We start from the raw sequence: 21,743 nt of genomic DNA, 5'->3' as shown, positions 1-21,743 counted from the left end.
ACCTGTACAAGTGTTCTGCTTTCAAAAACCTTCAGATAGTCATCAGTCAAAATGGATGAAAGCTAATGATTTGGTTACCATAAAAATATAACTAGACAAAAGTAGTTGCAAGCTCTACATACAAAGAAATTCAAACTAACTCCCTACGGAATTAGTGGTAATCTAATAGAATTCCAAGAATTCTCAACAGAACTTTGAGGTGGTTAGATTAGATATTTTCTTAACTCGGAGTTCATATCTAACACAATGAGGGTAGTTGTGTTTACTGCATGCCTATTTAAAATTTAACCTAGGAACCGGCTTCCTAACTGTGATTTACTTGAAGATAAAAACAGACCTGAGAATATGCTGATCTCAGAGATGTAGTGCTCAGTCTAATCTAAGAGAGATTGTCTGAGACCATTTGGAAATAAGAAGGTTTTTTCTTGTGAACATGCTAAGTGGTAAGAATTCAGCAAAGAGTAAATGGTTTAATATATTTCTATTTTTACAGTCTGGTTTAAAACTTTTATAGTAGTAAAAATAAAAGGCAACTCTTTACCCACTCAAGCAATTATACATTTTATATGTCTGGCAGGATGGCATTTGTTTGCGATACTTCTCTGTCTTTTCCACCACCCCTGGCGCAGAGGGGTGGGGGTGAGAATTAATTAGTCTGTGAGAGGCCACCCACACTGCACTCTTCCAGACCAAGAGAAGCCTAAAGAGGCATGACCGTTACCCGCAACACGGAGCCTTCATTAGAGCGGGGAAGAGTATCACTGGGACCAGTGCTTAGACTTGAGTGGGGTCTGTGAGTTCAGTGCCCATAAGGGTCAATGATAGCGCCCTGACTTGGGTGCTTACGTTGTGGTTATCTGGAGAATGTCCGATTCAGGACAGAAGGATACCACATTCAAAACTTATCCCCAAATGGTTCCAGAAAGAATGTTTTTGTGCTATTCTTGCAGTTTTTCTACAATTATTCTGAAATTATTTCTGAAACTATCTCTGAAAACTTTTTTTAATTGACATTATCTTTAGCATTTAAAGAAAGAGTACATTCATTTTATTGTTTGTGTTAGTTTATCATTGATGTTCTCAGGTTCTCTAGGTAAACTACCAAATTACCTGAAAATAGTTTTACTTTTCCAATTCCTATACTTCTTACTGTTTTCTCTCTTTAAATTTTACTGGCTAATTTCTCCAGGACTATGTTCAACAGTAATAGATACAGTGGATGCTCCTGACTCATTTCTAATCTTCTTAGAAATGCCCCTAATATTACCACATTAAGCACAATTCTGGCTTTAGGAAATATGCTTCATTTCCTATTTTCTTGAGTGTTTTTATCAGGAAATACCTTTTGAAAACTTTTCTTCTTTGTCTTAAAAATAATCATGTGACTATTACTTTTACATGTTCATAATAATAGGTTTCCTGATACTGAGTCATTCTTGCATTCCAGCAATGAATCCCACTTGGCCATCATAATCTTAGCGTTTTTAAATGTTTAATCTAGTATTTTTACGTTGATAAAGCGTGAGTATCAGTTCAGTTGCTCAGTCGTGTCTGACTCTTTACAGCCCCATGGACCGCAGCACGCCAGGCCTCCCTGCCCATCACCAACTCCCTGAGCTTGCTCAAATTCATGTCCATTGAGCTGGTGATGCCATCCAACCATCTCATCCTCTGTCTGATAAAGCAGGATTGCTTATAAATGTATTTCGATGTTAGAATCGTGTTCCTCTATGAGTTTTTAGAACAAACCTACATGAAATGAGGTTTGATGATAACAGAAAGGATGTGGAAGGTGGTGTCATAGAGAGATGGAGGGACCTGGCACTAGAATCACACAGACCCTTGGAAGGTTTCTGGTCGCTTCCCTCACTGACTGAGTGCTTGGAGAAATGATTCCTGCTCTTCTACCTTCTGTTTCCTCATCTGTCCATTAGGAGGACCTCCCACAGTGGGTTGTGTGAGGCCTTAACGATGTCTGTGAAGGCTCTAGTACAAACATGTAGATACAGAGGACAGAGTAATGGTTACCAGAGGGAAGGGGGTCAACTCTATGATGACAGATGAAAACTAGACTTTTGGTGGTGAGCATGCTGCAGTGTACACAGAAGTCGGAATATAACGTGGTGCACCTGAAACTTACATAATGTTATAAGCCAGTGTTATTTCAGTGAAAAAGAGAAAGACTAGTATGATGTCTGCCACAATGTAAGCCCACGTGAACATTGGGATATTTTATTTTACTGGAGAAGGAAATGGCAACCCACTCCAGTACTCTTGCTGGAGAACTCCATGGACAGAGCAAGCTGGCGGGCTGCAGTCCACAGGGCAGCACAGAGTCGGACGCAGCGGACTGACTTTCTCTCACACGCACGCGTTTTACGGTCAAATGTCTTCTGCTGCTTCTCACACATATATGTACTTATATATACGGAAGCAGCGTAGGGTACGTGTAAGCAGGCATCACCGTTTCCCCAGGAGGCACTTGGTGTCTGTTTAAACGGTCCCCAGGATTCGGCTATGATTACTGAGCCCAGAGCCCGGGGCAGTGAGACCCCTTCATCTTCTGTCTCTGCTCTTACAGCCATCCCATTCCAGACTAGAGGCGTGAATGTAAAGGGACTGTGGAAAGAATGGAAAAGGAAGATAAAGATTTCTTGAACCCTTAACTGCTTGCTAGGTCTATCTGCAGTTAATTGGTGAGGAAAACTAGCGAATAGCAGTAAAATCTCAAAACCTGAGGGAACCGGCTTGAAAGGGGGTGGGTGTGGTCATTATCTCTCTATCTAAGAGTTGAGATTAGCCTTTGTTCTTCTCAACCGTGACCTCTCCGAGCAGAAGAGAAAGGGGAGATGTGTTATCTCTACACTAGTCAGTGAGTTGACTCTTCGGAAAAGACCCTGATGCCGGGAGGGACTGGGGGCAGGAGGAGAAGGGGACGACAGAGGGCGAGACGGCGAGAAGGGGACGCCAGAGGGCGAGACGGCGAGAAGGGGACGCCAGAGGGCGAGACGGCGAGAAGGGGACGACAGAGGGCGAGACGGCGAGAAGGGGACGACAGAGGGCGAGACGGCGAGAAGGGGACGCCAGAGGGCGAGACGGCGAGAAGGGGACGCCAGAGGGCGAGACGGCGAGAAGGGGACGACAGAGGGCGAGACGGCGAGAAGGGGACGACAGAGGGCGAGACGGCGAGAAGGGGACGACCGAGGGCGAGACGGCGAGAAGGGGACGACCGAGGGCGAGACGGCGAGAAGGGGCCGACAGAGGGTGAGATGGCTGGATGGCATCACCGACTCGATGGACATGGGTGTGGGTGGGCTCCGGGAGGTGGTGATGGACAGGGAGGCCTGGCGCGCTGCGGTCCATGGGGTCGCAAACGGTCTGCGACTGAGCGACTGGACTGACTGACTGAGTGAACTTGGGGGAATCACTCCACACAGGGAGGCCAGTGCCCGTGCTTCTAGGACTGCCGAGTGTGGAGGAGGTGAGGAGAGCGTGCCTCTTCATTAACATCGCAGAGACGACGGCGGACACACAACTGTGGGAGTGCGGGGGGAAAGTTTGGCCTAAAGACACTGGCATGTAGCTGGACCTATGGAGTTGAGGCCGAGTAGGAAAGCGAAAGGGGCGGCCAGCGGGGCACGCGCGTCGGGAAAGAGACCCCGCTGGCGCGGCCCGGGCGACATCTTGTCTCGCCTCCGTGTGTCCTCTGAGCGTTAATGGTACAGCCTGTAGCGTGAGGGGAAAGGATCCGATATACATGCGTTTGTGGTGAAAAGTAAAGGAGATGATGCAGGAAAATCACCCAGCACAGTGCCTGGCATGGGAACCCTTATGATAATGGCTGTTTTTATTATTTGGTCTTCTGCAGTGTTCTTCAATCTCGCCTCTGTCAATAATCCTCTCCTCAGATCTCAAGTTTCTTTTTTATTTAAAAAGCTTACTGAGATATAATCCCCATAACCATACAATTCATCCATTTAAGTTGTAGAATTCGGTATTTTAAAAAATATTTTCATAAAGTCCGCAATCTATTTTAGAACATTTTGATCAATCCCCAAAAGGACCCCCCCTCCCACCCACCCATTAGCAACTTCAAGCCTCACAATCAGCTCTAGGCAACCACCTGTCTACTTTGCATCTCTACAGACTTGCATATTCTGGACATTTCCGATAAATGGAACCATACCATATGTGATACCTAGTGACGGGCTTTTTTCAGTTAGTATGGTGCACACAAGTTTCATCCACGTTGGAGCATGTGTCAGTACTTCATTCCTTTATGCCGTACTGCGTGCTCGGTCGTGTCTGACTCTTTGTGACCTCATGGACCGAAGCCCTGCCCATGGAATTTTCCAGGCAAGCATACTGGAGTGGATTGCCATTTCCTTCTCCATCATTCCTTTATAGGGCCAAATAATATTGCTTTGTATGGATAAACCACAGTTGTATTTATCCATTCACTAGTTGAAGGACATCTGAGCTGTTTCTACTTTTTGGCTATTATGAACAGTGATGATACAAATATTTGAAGGACATCTGAGCTGTTTCTACCTCTTGGCTATTATGAACAGTGATGATAGGAACGTCTGTATTCAAGTTATGTGTGAACATGTTTTCATTTCTTTTGGGTATATGCCTACGAGTGGCATTGCTAGGTCTTATTGCAGCTCTGTTTTTAACCTTTTGAAGAACTGAGGAACTGTTTTCTATACCCACAGGCACCTTATCCTTTCCAACATGTGTTAGTATCTGCCTTTCTCATTATAGCCATCCCAGTGGGTGTGAAGTGGTATCAAATTGTGGGATTGATGCACTTTTCCCTAAAAATTAATAACATTCAGCATCTTCTCATATGTTTATTGGCCATGTGTTTATCTTCTTTGGAGAGATATCTATTCAGATCCTATGACCATGCTGAATTTTAAGGTTTTTTTTTTTTTAATATATATGTTCTAGATACAAGTCCCTTGTTAGATGTATGATTTGTATACATTTTCTCCCATTCTGTGGTTGGTCTTCTTTCTTGGTATTATTTGTAGCCCAAAAGTTATTCAAGCATCTCTTTAATGTAACTTATGGAACTCTGTATTTCAGCATTTAACTCCTACAAAATTATTCCAGCTGGTAGACTCTCAGTGGAAGAGTTAGTACAGTACTTCATTGACAAGAGTGAGACCCTCCATACCTAAAAATCCCATCCTTTTAACTCTTTCTGGCACACAGCTTGTGAACTACATGGGTATCTATCCTCATCATGTTTCCTTTATCCATTATCTTGAAATGAAGAATATATCTCTTTGTCAAGGCTAACCCTCCAACTGTAAGATGATCTCGTCCCCCTTCTCTTCTCCCAGGAACTTGCTGCATCATTTAATCTCCTACCTCCTAGATCTTTACCATTTCCCTCTCTGTTTTCCCTCAGCCTATTAACCAGTTTAGCTTTCTTTCTCCCATTTTAAGGAAAACCAAAATTTCTTAAGATCTGCATTCTCTAAATAAACATCTCCAGCCATGGCCAATATCTCTACCGTGTACTTCACTTGAATGATCTACGGATATACCCCAATTCAACATGTCCAAAACTGAATTTCCTTTCTCACTCCTTACCTTAAAGTTATTGTGAAAATCAAGCGAGAAATATTTGGCATCTTAAGTACAAAACAAATGGGAGCTATAACACGATGGGGGGACCACACCATCTCCTAAGGCAACTCTGAGTTCTGCAGAGAAAACTGGATATAATGACAAGTGTGGGAACCCTCTCTTAATCAGGGGCTCTGTGGGGAGCTCTTAAGAGCAAAGGCATTGGTTTCCTTTTCTATAATATGAGACTTTGTGGAAATTAAAAGATACAATAAAGACAAAGTAACTAACAGGATGATTGCTGGTAAATAATGAGCATGGGATGAGAAATAGAAAATGAGCAATAGTAAATGGCAAATAGAAACTATGCTGAAAAACTGCTGTGTCTCTTGGTCTAAATATTGCACACCACTTGTTCACCAGCATCCTTTTTTTTTTTTTTAATCTGTCATTATTCTAGCCATATGTATGCTTCTGTTGGTGTTGGTTAGTGGTGATGGTGTTTAGGTTTTGTCGTTCTGAAGGATAGTCAGCAGAGTGAATACAGGATGATCCGGGGTATCTGCTTTTCAATTTCAACAGTTGTTAGTGTTCCCCAGATGTTAGCGCTGCTGACCTTCAGTTTTCAGAGGTCGCCTCAGCTTCCAGCCTCCTGCTCATGGTACCTTTCTTTTCTTGCTGTGCACAGGCTGCACTGATCCTAGTTTGTCCTTGGAGACTCAGCAGAAGATCCTGATGGAGGAGGATAATATCCAGAGAGAGGACACCACGGAAGAGGGAGCTGGTGACAGACGGCCTGTGGGTGAGAACTCTTGACGTGTGTTTCCTCCTCAGGGCTTTCAGTATTTATGGGCACCTACTCTCTGTCAGGGGCTCCCCTCGTGGCTCTACTGGGAACACCCGGCTTTTCCCAGCACAAACCCAGGAGTCCAGCAAATACCAGGAAGATAGCCTGAGGCTATGGACCCCACCCTGGACCTTTGGTTATGTGCTTGCTTACTTCACTGAAGATATGCTGACGTTTTGTTTGGAACAGATGCTGAGTGATAGGCAGGCCAAAGCAGCTGGTGTGGAGAGGTCATTTCCAGTGACTCATCGGTCATTCAAAAATCAAAACACAAACAGAAAGGGGTGGGATGGGATGTAGAGAGAAAGCCATGAAGTTTTAAGTATTCCAGAAGGAGAGGCTGATCCTGATGTCCCCTTCTGAGGGGCGATGAGGCTCCAGCTCAGCTACTCTGACTCACAGGGCACGTGTTGCTGGTTGGAATCTCTGTAATGCATTTCCTGGCATTCAAAAAATAAGCAGGTTCATAAAATGTGTATTTGCCTCACTATTTTTTTACCACGTGTCAGATGACCGAGTCACCGGGGGACAGGGGAGGGGAGCTCAGTATGTGCTAGGGGCCTGTTTAGTTGGCGTCAACAGGACTGAATGGCCATCCCGGCACTGCAGAGTTCTCCTCTGTTAAGGGAGAGGGATTTCAAGCGCGATTTAATTTTTCATTTACTTATTGTGCTGTGTTCTAAAAACAGGAGTTAAACTAGAAAGCTTCCAGGATAGTGAAGTTTCTCCAGAGAAACAGAACCAACAGAGGGAGAGAGAACGGGGAGAGAGAGAGAAGGAGAGAGGAAAAGAGGGAGATTGTTAAGACTTGTCTCACCTGACGGGGGCTGGCAGGGTTGAAACCCTCAGGCTAGGCCTGACGGCTGGAAATTCAGACGACAGTGGATGCTGTAGTCTGGAGTCCCGGTTCTGGTGGACAGGCTGGAAACTGACACTGTTTTTATGTTACGATCTTGAGAATTCCTCCTTCTGGAGAATTATCTTTGGGAACCCTCTGTCTAGATGACCTTAAGGTCTCAAGGCATCACTGACATGATGGACATGAGTTTGAGTAGACTCTGGGAGTTGGTGATGGACTGGGAAGCCTGGTGTACTGAAGTCCATGGGGTCGCAAAGAGTCAGACACGACTGAGTGACTAAACTGAAGTGAAGGTCTCAACTATTGGATGAGGCCCAGTCATGTTGTGAAGGGTAATTTGCTTTAGTCTAAGTTTGCTGATTTAAATGCCAATCATGCCTAAAAACACCTTCACAGTGACATCTAATCTGCTGTTTGACCAAACATTGGGCACCATAGCCTGGCTGTATAAAATTATCCGTCACAGTCCTCTTCCTTGAGGGAGTTTTATGTCTTGAATAGAGATAGACAATGAAACAGAAAACCTGTAATCCAATAATATGAAGTACCTTAGCCCCCAACCAAGACCGGGGATGGAGTTGGGAAAAGGTTTCTGAAACTCATGATTCCTGCACTGATTTTTGCTGGTTATGAGGAAAGAGGTGAACAAATATGACACATGATTAACTGCAAGTCTTTTATTATGATTAAAACATCCCCTCCTCGCAGAGAGAGGGCAGAGGAAACAGTGAGGTACTATGTAGGAAAATAACCTGAACCAACCAGATGGCTTACTTTTTTAAATGCGAAAGCAGCGATTCTGGGTTTACTTTATCTGTACATCTTGGAGGAGTCTGTGAAGAGTTCTTAAGCATTGAAGTGATGAAATTAGATTTTCAGTATTCAAGAACAATTTATGTATTTATTAAACAAATAATTTATGGTGTATGGGGGAGGCACTGGGTGTATAATGATGAACAATGTAGAAGGTCCCTGACTTCACAAAGCTTAGAATTATAGGGGTGGGGGAAGTGAGGAAATGGGGGGCAAAAAGACACACAAAGTAAGTACAAACTCCGATTAGTGCCATTGGGAGCAGAAGCGTGATTTAGGAGCTTATCATCCCAATGTCTGCCTGCTGCTGTCGTCCTCGCCGTCACAGCCCTGTCACAGGGCAGCTTCGGATAACGAGCAGTCCCCCAACAGCTGCCCTTACGTCATCCCCTCCTTCCTTGTCCTGAAGGCGGGGGCAGTTCAAATGGAAAACAGGACCGACATTTCCAGTAGGGTCAAAGCATTCAACTATTTACAAGTCACGGGGAATCTAACATGGATGCTAATAACCAAGGAGAGAGAAGACTTTCCTTTGGGCACTAATTACCAGTGAATTATTCATTAGAAATAACATTGCCCTCCACCCACACAGAAGCTTCAAAATTTGTAAAGAGTTTCCCACCTGGACTGTCACTTTGATTAACTCAGGAGCCAGATAGGCTGAGGGCCAAAACTAGGTTGCGAGACAGGAAACCATTAAACCACATCAGGGCTTGTCTTGACAACAATGTCTATCGATATCCAACAGACTAGAAGAAGGAAGATCTCGGAGGTGATTGCCCTTCACTAGCACTCACTTGCTGGGGTCCCAGACCTTACCAGGGCTTCTTGGAGAGGAAGCAGAGTGAGAGCCACAGAAAGTCCTGCAAGCAGGTGTGGGAGAAAGGGAAGGAAACACACTCTTTAGTCATATTCATATTTGCCTTCTTGACTAGCCAATCCATTTCAGTACCTGTAACTTTTCTCTTGTGAGTTCTTGGGTTGATAAACCTTTTATAAAGCTAACTTTTAATATTCACATTGAAGGCGTAGTGTCTCTATCTCCTTATGTTAAAGTTCCGGAGATTCTTATGTCAATCTTATAAACACAATACTTATACCATGGAGATCCACCTCTTGAGATGAAAGATAAGAGAATGACGTTCTGAATAGAATTTCATTTTGTTCCCATCTTGAGGAATCTGTAAATGAATTTTGATCATCTTGTTTAGGCATATTTGTAACTCAGAGAAGTGCCTCGTTCTTGTGAAGAGCAAGACATTCAAATGAGTCTAAAAGAATTATACCAGTCATATGCATCACTGTCTATATCTCAGAGATAAATGCTTCAAACAACCATTTAGAATTTTTTGAGTACTCATTCTAAATCTCTAGTCAGAGATGAGTGGTATATAATAGTGTTTTACGAGCTCTCTTAACAACTCCCCTGGGAGGAATTACCCCCATAATGTGAAACATCTTAAAAGGTCAGGCAAGTAGTCCTAAGCTCCTGGTGACACAACTGGTTTTGGAATTTTTTTTTTTTTTTTTTGGTTTTGGAATATTAAGACACTGAATTTCCAGTTCAATCCTTGACCACAACAGCCAAAAGTTACCTGTTTCACATTTACTTCTGTGAGAACTCAGGATCTCTAACTACGGAGTCATCCTAAGATTTAAAACATGGATGGCATTCAGGAGAGGGCAGGGCGATTCAGGATCTTTACTGGGCCCTTAGTAAATTTTCAATTGAGCAACCTTTTCTTGGATTGACCTTGTTTGACATGTTAGGACACAGAACCTGGACCAGTTTATTGGTCTTTAAATTTTGTGGCTGGAGCTCGTGTTTCTCTTTCATCCTACTGCTATATAATCACTTACCACAGAGCTGCTGGCTCTTCCTGTATTTATCAGGCAAGGAGGAGCCAGTGTAAGTGTAGGGGAAAGGAAATGACATAATTAAAATGGTATTAGACAGAAAATCTAAAATTCAAGGTCCCATCTCTTCCCTCTCCTCAAACCTCTCTCCAGACCCCCAGATCTTATCTCCCAAGCGTCCTGCCTTGTACTGTGTGTTCAGGCAAGCTGTATTACTCACCGCTTCGCTAACCTGCCTGGCTTTACTGCCCAGCAGCTGTGAGCCTGCTGTCTCCTCTGCCGGAGACTATTCTTTCAATACGAAGGCCACACGTGTTGTCTTCCCTGATGGATTCCTTCTCTGAACTCATTTGTATCATTTTCTCTAGATTTTTGTATTTCATGATCACATGACAGTTATATGCCAGGCAGTAAATTCCTATATATAGACACACAGCAAATGTCTTATCTCCACTTCCCACCCATCTAGGCATATTGTGTGGAACAGAGCAGTGTGTATGCTAAGTCTCTTCAGTCATGTTTGACTTTTCGCGACCCTATGGATTGTAGACTGCCAAGCTCCTCTGTCTATGGGAGTCTCCAGACAAGAATACTGGAGTGGGTTGACATGCCCTTCTCTTGGGGATCTTCCTGACCAAGGGATTGAACCTGCATCCCTTGTCTGCTACATCTGCAGGCGGGTTCTTTAGCACCACCGGGGAAGTCCAGAACAGAGTAGACACTTGGTAAACTTTCCCTTGTGTTTAACAAACCTCATGTTCTGAATCTTGGTTCTGCTCTGAGCTATCAGAAGTCTCTAGTGCAATGAAGTCTTTATATATCTGGCACATCAAACACTTATTCCAGAGAAATATGACTCCAAAATAAACAAATATAGGAGATGGTGAGGGAGAGAGAGGCCTGGCATGCTGCAGTCTATGGGATCATAAAGAGTTGGACACGACTGGATGACTGAACAACAACAATATTAAATACATTATATTACATTACATTATATTATTATGGGGGAATTTTAATTCAAAGTATGAGATAGTTGGAGGGTTGATAAAGGTCAGATGAAAGAAAAATTAAAGAGGAGAAACAGAGAAAAGAAAACAACTTCCCAGCATCCTGGCAATATCAAGGATTACCACTGATGCAGCACTGTTTTTTTTCTGTGATGAACAGATAACCTACAAAGAAAACTCTTTGTTTTATGTCTGCCATGCAGGAAAAGTAGACCAATTTAAGTTCCTCAAATGATTAGAAAAGTAAACCAGATAAACACAGCTAGGATAGAGTAATCTAAAGGGGACACAGACCCACACAGGCCCGGCATCCTTTTCCTGTCTGATTTCCAAAACAAACTGACAAAAAAATTGGGGACAGGACATAAGAAACATTTTTATGCAGAAATTAATCAGATGCTTCAAATGTATTTAAATAATTATAATTAGAGAGTCAATCTTATAATAGTTTGAACATAAAGCAGCACAGGGGGGTACATTTCCACTTTAACTTTGGTTAATTTTCTGCTGTTAATTTGAAGAGTTGATGTATTATTTATACTTAATATATTTGAATACCTATATATATTGGAGTGTAGAGTAAAATCCAAGTATCCAATAGGGCCACTGGAATACGAATACATTGAATACATGAAAAAGAGTAGGAGGCAAAAATCTTTGATACAATAACATAACAATTGAATTTATAGTACTACAACCATATTACATTATGCATTATGATACGTGTGTGTGTGCTTAGTCACTAGGTCATGTCTGACTCTTTGTGACCCCACGGATTGTCGCCCTCCAGGCTCTTCTGCCCATGGGATTTTCCAGGCAAGAATACTGGACCAGGTTGCCATTTCCTACTCCAGAGGATCTTCCCAACCCAGGGATTGAACCCTTGTCTCTTGGGTCTCCCGCATCAGCAGGCAGATTTTTCACCACTGAGCCACCTGGAAAGTCTATTCATTATAATATAATACATCAAACTGTACTACTAAATATTAAAAATTGTAATTTATAACAGTCCAATAATTTAATAGTAAATGTGACACTGTGCTTCTTACAACCAGGATACAAAGCAAAACACTGGTTGTATAGTTTTCCTTAACAATGATTGCAAATCTAATGTGAAAAAAGATGAAGATAACTTTTCTAAGAAAGGAAAGTACATAGCTTTTTTGAGAGAAAATTTACCCTAGTACTAAATTCTAAAAGGAATTTATGAACTCAACTTCAATAAGACAGTACAGAATGATGGTTGATGTCACTGACAACGGAGAAGGGCGAGTGTGGTTGGAAACTACTCTTTTGATGAGAACATTCTGCTAAGTGAAATAAACTAGACACAGAAAGAAAAAGACCTTCATGACCTCACGTAATGTGGAACCTAAAAATAAGGATTACATAGAAGCTGAGTGTGGACAGGTGGTTACCAGGGGAAAAGAGATGAGGGAAATGGGGTGATGTTCATCAAAAGGTACAAAGTTGTTTAATGATAAATAAGTATAAAGATCTAATATGACAGCATGATGATACCTTGTTAAATATAGGGCATTTGGTGAGAGCAGATTTACACTGTTCTCATTTACACACACAAGTTAAATCAGCTATGTGAGAAGGTGTATTAATTAGCTTGACTATAGCAATCATTTCACTACATGTATGTCCATAAAATATGCCTGTTGTCCACCTTAAATATATACTATTTCCATCTAAAAAGAATAATAATAACATAAAGAAGCCACGTTTGAGTGAACTCTGTGTGCTTTCTCCTGTACGAGGAATGACAGCTACATTACCACATTAATTCATACACATATGAGTTGGGTGTTATCCATCCCATTTTTTCAGGAAAGAAACTTGTTTCTCAGTGAAGGTAAATAACACACTTGAATTATCTGATTGGTAAAGGGACTGAGTCAGGGATTAAACCCAGATCTTCATGATTCCAAACTCAGTGATCATTCCACTGCACTCCTCAAATAAAACCTTGATTCTTTACATAGGCATAATATTAAAGACAATTTCACTTCAAACAGTTGCTCCACTGGCCAAATCATGGCCAAGTTGGTAGCTTCAAAGATTTGTTGGGCTACTACTGCAGAAAAAGGAAAAGAATTACAGATTCAGGACATGAGCTAATCAAGTCCAACCAGTCTACACTAATTAAAACTAACTACAAATGAAATAATCCATAAATAATTAATTATATCTCTGTGTGCCACACTTCACCTTTGAAAAGTACCATCAGATACTGTAACCACTACAGATCCTAGAGAAGGGAAAGGGAAGGAAGTGCTCCTGTTTACAACACAATATCCCTGGTGGACAATAGGGAATGGCAGACAAGGGGAGGTGTGTCTGGGTCTATGATTAATTAGGGGACTTTGTTTTAAAGAATCCAGGAAATGGAAAAAGTAGAAGGAAAGAGCTCATATCTTTTTTTTTCTATTTTTAAAAATATCATCATAACTAAAAAATTCTGATAAGAACAATTATTACAATAATAATATGCTAAATTTTGAGTGCCTTCTATACATTTTAAGATGTTGGAGTTTGCATTTCACATTTCATTAACTCTTGTACCTTGCTGATATCTTCTGGCTGTATTGAGAGCTGCCTACATGAGGGCAAAAGTAGAAAGAGGTCAAGGATAAAATCAAGACGTGATGGTAGATTAGGGTGCAAATAACAGTGAGGGGCGTGTGTGTGTGTGTGTGTGTGTGTGTGTGTTAGTTACTTAGTCATGGAGGTAGTAAGTAATTGAATTTTGGATTTATTTTGAAAGTAGAGATGATTTTTTTTCCCCAATGGACTGGATTCAAAATATGATAGAAAAGTCAAGGATGACACCCAGGTTTTGGGCCTCATGTGAGGAAGACTTCAGTTGAGACAGAGTGGCTGGGGGACAGAGGAAAGAATTTAGTCAAGAATGTTAGGTGGGAGAAGCCTAGTAGGCATCTAAGTGGGCAGTAGCCTGGAGTTCAGGGGGGATGTTCAGGTTGGAGGTAAAATTTGGGAGTCATCACCACACAGGTGATCTATAGTGCCAGGAGAAAAGATGAGATAACCCAGGGAGTGAGTGTAAATAGATAAGAGGTCCAAAGTCTGAATTCTGGGGACTCTGGACACTGGGAGAAGGGAGGGGACCAGCAAGGGAGACTGAGAAAGAACCAGCAGTGGAGTTAGGAGGAAAAAAAATGAAGAAGTTGTGGAAGTACAAATAAAGTTTACAGGGGAAAAAAAGTGTGCAACTGTTAATTTCTGCTGATAGTTTCAATGAGATGAGACCTGAGAAAGCATCCAGTTTAAGAGTCTGATCTTTGTGCCAGTACCATACTGTCTTGATGACTGTGGTTTGTAGTATAGTCTGAAGTCACGCAGGTTGATTCCTCCAGTTCCATTCTTCCTTCTCAAGATTACTTTGGCTATTCAAGGTTTTTTGTATTTCCATACAAATTGTGAAATTATTTGTTCTAGTTCTGTGAAAAATACCGTTGGTAGCTTGATAGGGATTGCACTGAATCTATAGATTGCTTTGGGTACTATAGTCATTTTGACAATATTGATTCTTCCAATCCATGAACACGGTATATTTCTCCATCTGTTTGTGTCCTCTTTGATTTCTTTCATCAGTGTTTTATAGTTTTCTATGTATAGGTCTTTTGTTTCTTTAGGTAGATATACTCCTAAGTATTTTATTCTTTTTGTTGCAATGGTGAATGGTATTGTTTCCTTAATTTCTCTTTCTGTTTTCTCATTGTTAGTGTATAGGAATGCAAGGGATTTCTGTGTGTTAATTTTATATCCTGCAACTTTACTATATTCTGATTGCTGTGGCCAACACTTTCAAAACTATGTTGAATAGTAGTGGTGAGAGTGGGCACCCTTGTCTTGTTCCTGATTTTAGGGGAAATGCTTTCAATTTTTCACCATTGAGGGTAATGCTTGCTGTGGGTTTGTCATATATAGCTTTTATTGTGTTGAGGTATGTTCCTTCTATTCCTGCTTTCTGGAGAGTTTTAATCATAAATGGATGTTTGAAAGAGTTCTACCGGACATAGCAGAAGCAAAAGCCTGATTGGAATAAATGGGAAGAAAAAACTTGGAGGTGGCTTTTCTTTAGCTGTGTCTGAGAAGGGGGAAAAAAGGAGGATAAGTGGCTGGAGGAGGAAGTGGATTCAAGAGTTTTTTTGTTTTTAAGATGGGAGCAAGAACATGCTTTTATAGGGATGGGATGATCCAATAGGGGGAAACTGATGGGCCATTTAAGTGTCCTATTGATTTCTTTATGTTTCTGTGGGAGAAAGAGCCAGGGCAGGGAAAAATAATGCCTATAGAACACCAAGGAGCTCAGAGGTGAGCCTCTCCTGTAAATTAGAAGTCAGACTTTACTTGCAAAAATGAAAAGTGCATTATAAATAAGTTATTTGTTGAGCGCCTGAGTGCCACTCATGGTGTCAGGAACTTTGTATACATTATCCAGAAGCTTCTTAACCATCCTACAATGTCAGTTATCATTGTTACTATATTGTATATCAGTGTTCCCCAACCTTTCTGGCACCAGGGACCAATTTTTAAATTGTCTGAATTTTTTTCAAACAAAATTGTTTCATGGAAGACAATTTTTCCACAGATGGGGAGGGGAGAGGATGGTTTCCGGATGATTTAAGGGCGTTACATTTATTGTGCACTTCATATTTCTATTGTTGTTACATCAGCTCCACCTCAGATCATCAGGCGTTAGATCCTGGGTGTTAGGGGACCCCTGGTGTAGATGACATTCTTGCTAGGAGTTGAAACAACCTGCCCCACCAAAGCAATACTGACCAGAAATGAGTTTGCACTTTATTGTGCTCTTTCTTGCTATTGTGAGTTTCTCCAGGACTGATGACCTTTCTCATTGTAAGCCAGAGAATCACCCAGAACTTGCCAGAGGTTCACAGACTCCCTTGGGGAGATAGACTAAGGACGCCCTAAGTCCAATTGGTCACCTTTCGCTAACGCACTCTCCATTCATATCAGCATTGTTTTCATGGTTGCAGCAACTGAGAAAAACACGCTGGAAAATGTAGAAACTTTGGAGAGAAATAACTGAAAGGAAATCAGCACAAGTTAGTTTAAAATCCTCAGCTGAGACGGTGCCCTAACAGCTTTGCAGGAACTGCTTTTCTGACGCATCAGGTACCTGCCCGCGGGCGAACTGTCGGGAGGAGGCGCGGTCACCTGGAGTTTCCCAGCAGAAACCTCCCCGCAGGGTGAGGAGATCTCAGCTGGAGGACGTGCACCCTCCCGCCCTTCTTCCAGTTCCTTAGGAAAGCCTGCCGCACAGTCTCCACCGCGGCTGTAAACGAGGCTCCCCGAAGCTGGCGCCCTACGATGGGGCGACCAGCCAGACCCCTCCCGCAGCAGTAAAAGCCCCGACTGCCAATTGCCCGGCACCTTCGCCCACTTCACTGCTTCGAGACCCTAGGTGCCCGCCGCGGCGCGCTCGAAGGGGGCCGGGGCGCGGGATCGAGCGGCGCGGAGCCCACCACCGCGGCCCGAGGGGGACCGCACCCAGCGGCTGGGTGACCGCAGCGCGCCTCCTCTCTGTCGCCGCCGACACCCGGCCGCGCCGACCCGCCAGGTGAGGAGGGGGCGGCGGCCGGCGGGCTGGAGGGGGCCTCGCCGGCTGCTCGCCTCCCGGCGGGTCCACGGGGGCACCGCCTCCCCCGCCGCCGAGTTGGTCGCCGCCCATTGCGCGGCCGAGGGTTGGGGGCGGAGAGGAGGCCGCGTCCGCCCGGACCGGGAGGGGCGCGCTGAGTGCGCCCGGCCAGTCCAGAGTGGCCGGACCGCTGCGGCTGGGGCTGCTGGGGCGGCGGCGGCTGGGCCCGGGGGTCGGCGCCGGAGGGCGGGGGCCACGCGCCGGCGGCGGGGCCGTAGGAGAGCGGCGGCGCGGAGGGAAGATGAGACGGTGAGTGGGCGCCGCAGACGCAGTTTCTTGCTTCTCTGCAAGCTGCGGGACAAAAGCCCAGGCTGGGCTGCGCAGCTCTGAACCCCGAGAGTGGGTGGACTTCGGTAGAGCGGATCCCCGGGAGGGAGTGGCGAGGTGGGAGAGCGGCTCACAGAGCGATCGTAGGGAGCGGGCGGGATCTGGGGGGACTCGAAGCGACTTTGGCAGAGACGTCTGGATACTCCGGCAGAGAGGGATCGCGATAGAGTTGCTTTGTCGCCGTGGGCGGAGGAAAGAGAAGGTCCGCTGCTGGATGGTGTGGTCGAGCAATTCAGAAAAGACTCCCTCCCCCAAATATCTAGCTCGCTGTCCTTCTGGTTCACTTTGTTTCAAAGCTGGGGCTCGCGAGTTTAAACCGTCCAGGCTCTTAATGTCTGTTTGGCCGTGGTTTTCCCCCAAATGTATGGTATGGCGGCCTCCGCACCCCTAGAGATAGCGCCTGGAAGTAGGGAATGCTTTGAACCCCTGTTTCACCCGCGCCCGGCACTGCCGAGGCGCAGCTGAAATGTTTGCTGGTGTACTGAATAACTTAGCCTCAACAATCATCTCTTAACTAAAGCGCCGAGGATCTGGCTAACTCCCGCCACCGCCAGGAAATTAAAAGGCTGACAGGCTGTCCCTTCCAAAGTTGGGGTTTCCTGTTTGAAAGCGCTTCGGAAGTCGAACCTGCTCCCCATCTACCTTTCTCATGTAAAAGCAGGAACTGCGCCCGCTGGCTTTTATGTTGGTCCACTTGCCCGCGGCTGGAAGTCCTCTCGCAGCGCCCTGCAGTCTTCCCTAGAAGTCTTCCTTCTGCTCTCAAGTTGCTCTCAAGAATTCTAGAATGCATGGCTAGTCACAGCCGGACGCAGCTGGGAGTGGAACTAAGAGAAGAGGCATTAAAATATGGCTTGCTTTTAGGGTGAATATATGTCAGTCACATTTCCCTGCATATTATATGAATGTTTTAATTACAGATATTAATTTTCAAGTATTGGACTTGTAACTTTAAGCTTCGTAGTTTGGCTTAACAAGTCCTTGAGATTTGTCTCCAAGATTCTAACATCTGAATTCAGCTGGAAGAGGTCTAAGTGAAGTTCACAATTTCAGAGGGTTAGTTAAACTTTTGCCCCGGGAGCACTTGAATTCTTCATCCTGGTAGGATAGCAACAGAGCAGTCTGATTTGGGATAAATAAATCTTCAGAGTTGCCACTGTTTTAACAGAATGGCTATGTCCCTGTTACCACTGCCCTCAATTGTGTAAATATTTGTTTGAATAAAGAGCTAAGGTTCTCTGAAAAGTAACAGTTGTGTCTATTCATGATTCCCTTTTCATTTCCTGGACTTAGGTTATTAAAAGATTTTTTAAAAATTGTTTTTGTCATACATATATAGTGTGGGAATTTAAACATATGTCCTTGAGAAACTCTGTAAAGTTCCTGAAAGTTTATAACTGGGATTCCCTTTAAAAGTGAGGGGGAGTAGAGGTTTTGCTTGGTTGAGCAGTGTAGCCTTCACCTCCTGAGACCCAGAGTTTGCAAATCCCAGCCTCTTTCACAAATGGAAAATGAGATGTTTGGCTGGTAGTCATCATTTCAGTCAGCTTGCGGCCTTCATCTCTTCCATGCTGCTGCCAGCTGCTGTCCTTTTGGGCTGAGGACTGGATTTAAGGGGTGGCCTCTTGGATCCCCATTTGAAGTGAGGGAGAAGAAGACACTTGGGAAATTCATCTGAGAGCTGGCTACCTTACCTCCTTTCTGAAAGACCCCTGTACCAAAGCTGGAACTCTTTACAACCTCTTCAGAAATATTTTATTTACTGGCTTTTGCACAATAAAGGGGAGAAAAAGCTGAAGTGATTAAACCCAGCACTCGCTTTTGCTGTTTCCTCCAAACCCTATTTTGAGGTCTGTGCTGTATGCAAGGGTTGATGCTGGAGTGCGCTAGAAGAGTTACTGCGAAAAACATGAATGCTTTTAAGCACTTTTAAAGAGCAGTTGTGGTTATGACTTTGCATGCTAATTCTCAACCCTTAGCAGGAAGGTGGTTGGTTCTATGAATAACTTGGAAAGACAGTGGTTTTGTACATCTTCCAAGTGGAATACATGTGCTTTATAAATCTGACTTTCTGTTAGGCCTTGATGCATGTATTAACTATGTAAATGTCATCTATTTGAAACACAAACAACTTTCAAATGATGTGCTTTACTATAAAGCCCGGTTTATACACCAGCAGCGGTTCTAAATGGAGGCGGTGGAGTTAGAGTGGTGTTTGCTCCCCAGGGGTTTTTGACCCGTGACTGGGGACATTTTTGGTTGTCTCAACTGGGGGCAGGGGCAACCCCAATGGCCAACTTTGACTGGCCTCTAGTGGGTAGAGGCCTCAGATGCTGGGTAATATCCTGGAACGCCCAAGACACACAAAACAATAAATTATTGAGCCCCAAACTCTTCATTAGGCTAGTACCTTGAGGGCATATGTTAACAAGGTTAGGGATCTTAATCTAATTTGGGTCTTCAAGAAACTGTTCTTGCTCAACCCAGAGAGACGTTTTTGTCTGCAGTAGATTCTTTTGACCTTGGCATTAGGAGTCTTACTTAATATACCATAGATGTGAAGGAACTTGTGTTCAGTGAATTTGAGCTGGCTTAAAATTGCAGAATTTGGAAGTGTTACAGTGTCAGGGAGACTCAGTGGTCACTGGACTCAACTTTTTTGTTTTATAGACACAAAAACTGAGATGCCCCAAAATAGTGACTGATAAAAGTCTCAAATGTATTAGTGACAGATGTTAGTTTTAGGTGCAACCCAGGATTAGAGAGTTTAGAAACTGATATTCAGACAAATGAAAGTTTTTAAAAAACTGACAACCCTTTGTGAGAATTTAGAAGTACCATTCTCTTTGAGGAAATACGCTGTTTGATGGGGGAAGGGTAGTGTTAGCCCCGAGGACTGTGGAGCATATGCTTGGGGGTGTCAGCCCCAGGATGGGCGTGATTCTGTTGTGCAACCTGTGACACTCCGTGTCTGTGACCTGCACCGTCCTCCCCAAGGCCAAGTGGGCAACAGATGGTTCCACAACTCATAGCAGATGTTTCTTTTGAATCCAGGTACAAAGCAGAACATTTGAGATTTTTTTCTCTCTCTGCCTTCTGGGTTAAGAGTAGAGGGCCTGAATGGATAGGGTTGTTTGGGACAGAAGGGATAATGAGAGAGGCTTCCTGAATACAGTGTTAAAAATTGATACCTGATGTTTTAGGAAACGAGCATGCAGTTGTGAGGGAATCTCATAAGCTGATGAGTGGATATCTAAGATAAATGTGATGTTTGTGTAGAACTTAGGTTAGGAATCTGAAGACGGTTCAAGCATGGACTTCTCTGGGGAATAGGGCAAAATAATAATGAGGGTAAAAGGAATCTCAGAACTCCTCTTACTTGAATTCACTCACTTGGTTTGCTAGAACCTACACACCAGACCTCCTCTTTCACTGTTGCTTTCTCTTACAGTCCTGGTCTCTGTTATTCCTTCTGTTTACTTTATGGGGAAAAAATTGATAGCAACATAGAGTTTTTGCTCACTTCCTGGGTGAGTTTCGAAGGCATGGTCTTTGTGAATGGCTCTGCTTACAGACAGGAGTTATCTCAGTGAGCTTTTGGTGATCAGAAAGCTGTGCACATATGGCCGCTCTTGCATTTACATGGCTGTGATTACCCATTAGGCCTGTAATTATGGGTTTTACTTCTGTGTGCTGAGTGGTCATGCCAGGGTAGTTACACTCCTCAAATCTGGGAGGTTCTGGCAATGTAGGAGAATTCTCCAGTGTGCCTTTCCTGGAAGAGCTCTGAACCTCACTGTGGTAAGTTCTTATCGTTTGAACAAGTAGCCAGTGGGTGTACCTCAAGGCCAAGTACACAGCAGTACATTTAGAAGCGGTTCAGAAGCAATGACTTTCTTAAGAGTCTGCTCCCTGCAGGTGTCGCAGTAGAGGGCATAGCACCCTTTTCATGATCACTTTCCATCCAGTCATTCTCGTCGCTTATTTTTCAGGTGATGGGACAGAAGATGAGCGTGTGTTTTTGTTTGTTTATAATATCAACTGGAAATATTTATTGGCATTTGATTAATATGACTTCTTGTCTTTTGAAAGTGAGTAAAATCAAAAAGGGTAGCTCAGGTTTTCACACCCCTTCAAAATAAATATTTAAAATAAGTAAGGCAGAACATTGAAATAAGTAAGGCAGAACTTGTCTCTGCCACCCAGAAATTCCAATTCTTCTACAAGTTAATTTGCACAGTTGTTTTCATGATATTTAGGAATGTTTCTTAGATGTTGATGAGAAGCTCTGTGCCGTATCTGTTTTAAAGGCAAGGTTGTTATCTATAGCAACTAATGGTCCACAGGAGAAACCCAAGTATAAAAGTTGTTTTGCAGAGATTCAGTGGGAAGTCTAGGGACTGGAGAAGCTTCCATACAAAGAAACAGATAAGACACGGAGCACCAGGCTAAGTTACGGGGAGATTTGTTGAGAGGTTTTTTTAAACAAAAGATAATTGTTTTGCTTAGTGAGTGGGTTGATTTATTAGAATATCTGTTTTTCCTTACTTTGCAAATTAAGAGGAAGGAAAAGTTAGTTCATTCCAATATTTAATATTGTTACTTCTAGTGGGGTCAGCTTTTTCTAAGGTTTGCTGCCAAATCTAGAGTTCAGTTGAAATCAGTGATGATCATCTTAGAGTGTTGTGTTTGCAAGCAGCATATGATCAATCCAGATGGCAATATGCTTGTGGAATTATCATATGGAATGGGAGAAAAGCT

General features: G+C 43.4%; 1 protein-coding gene across 8 annotated transcripts in view; it reads left to right on the top strand.

The window, feature by feature from the left end:
• Positions 1-21,743, top strand: part of PHLDB2 (pleckstrin homology like domain family B member 2) — a 243,949-nt gene that overhangs the window by 116,114 nt on the left and 106,092 nt on the right. For 6 of the 8 annotated variants that reach the window (XM_070454904.1, XM_070454908.1, XM_070454911.1 and 3 more), the window contains exon 2: positions 6,272-6,385. In XM_070454904.1, the coding sequence (XP_070311005.1) occupies positions 6,319-6,385 (67 nt within the window). In that variant the 5' untranslated portion in view covers positions 6,272-6,318. Of the gene's footprint in view, positions 1-6,271; positions 6,386-16,844; positions 16,908-21,743 lie in introns of those variants that run through there. The other 2 variants (XM_070454905.1, XM_020898773.2) reach the window with 2 other exon arrangements.

Source organism: Odocoileus virginianus, chromosome 25, assembly GCF_023699985.2.
Source record: "Odocoileus virginianus isolate 20LAN1187 ecotype Illinois chromosome 25, Ovbor_1.2, whole genome shotgun sequence".
NCBI lineage: Eukaryota > Metazoa > Chordata > Mammalia > Artiodactyla > Cervidae > Odocoileus > Odocoileus virginianus.
The sequence above is the reverse complement of the archived record's forward strand: the minus strand, read 5'-3'. Positions and strand labels throughout refer to the sequence as shown.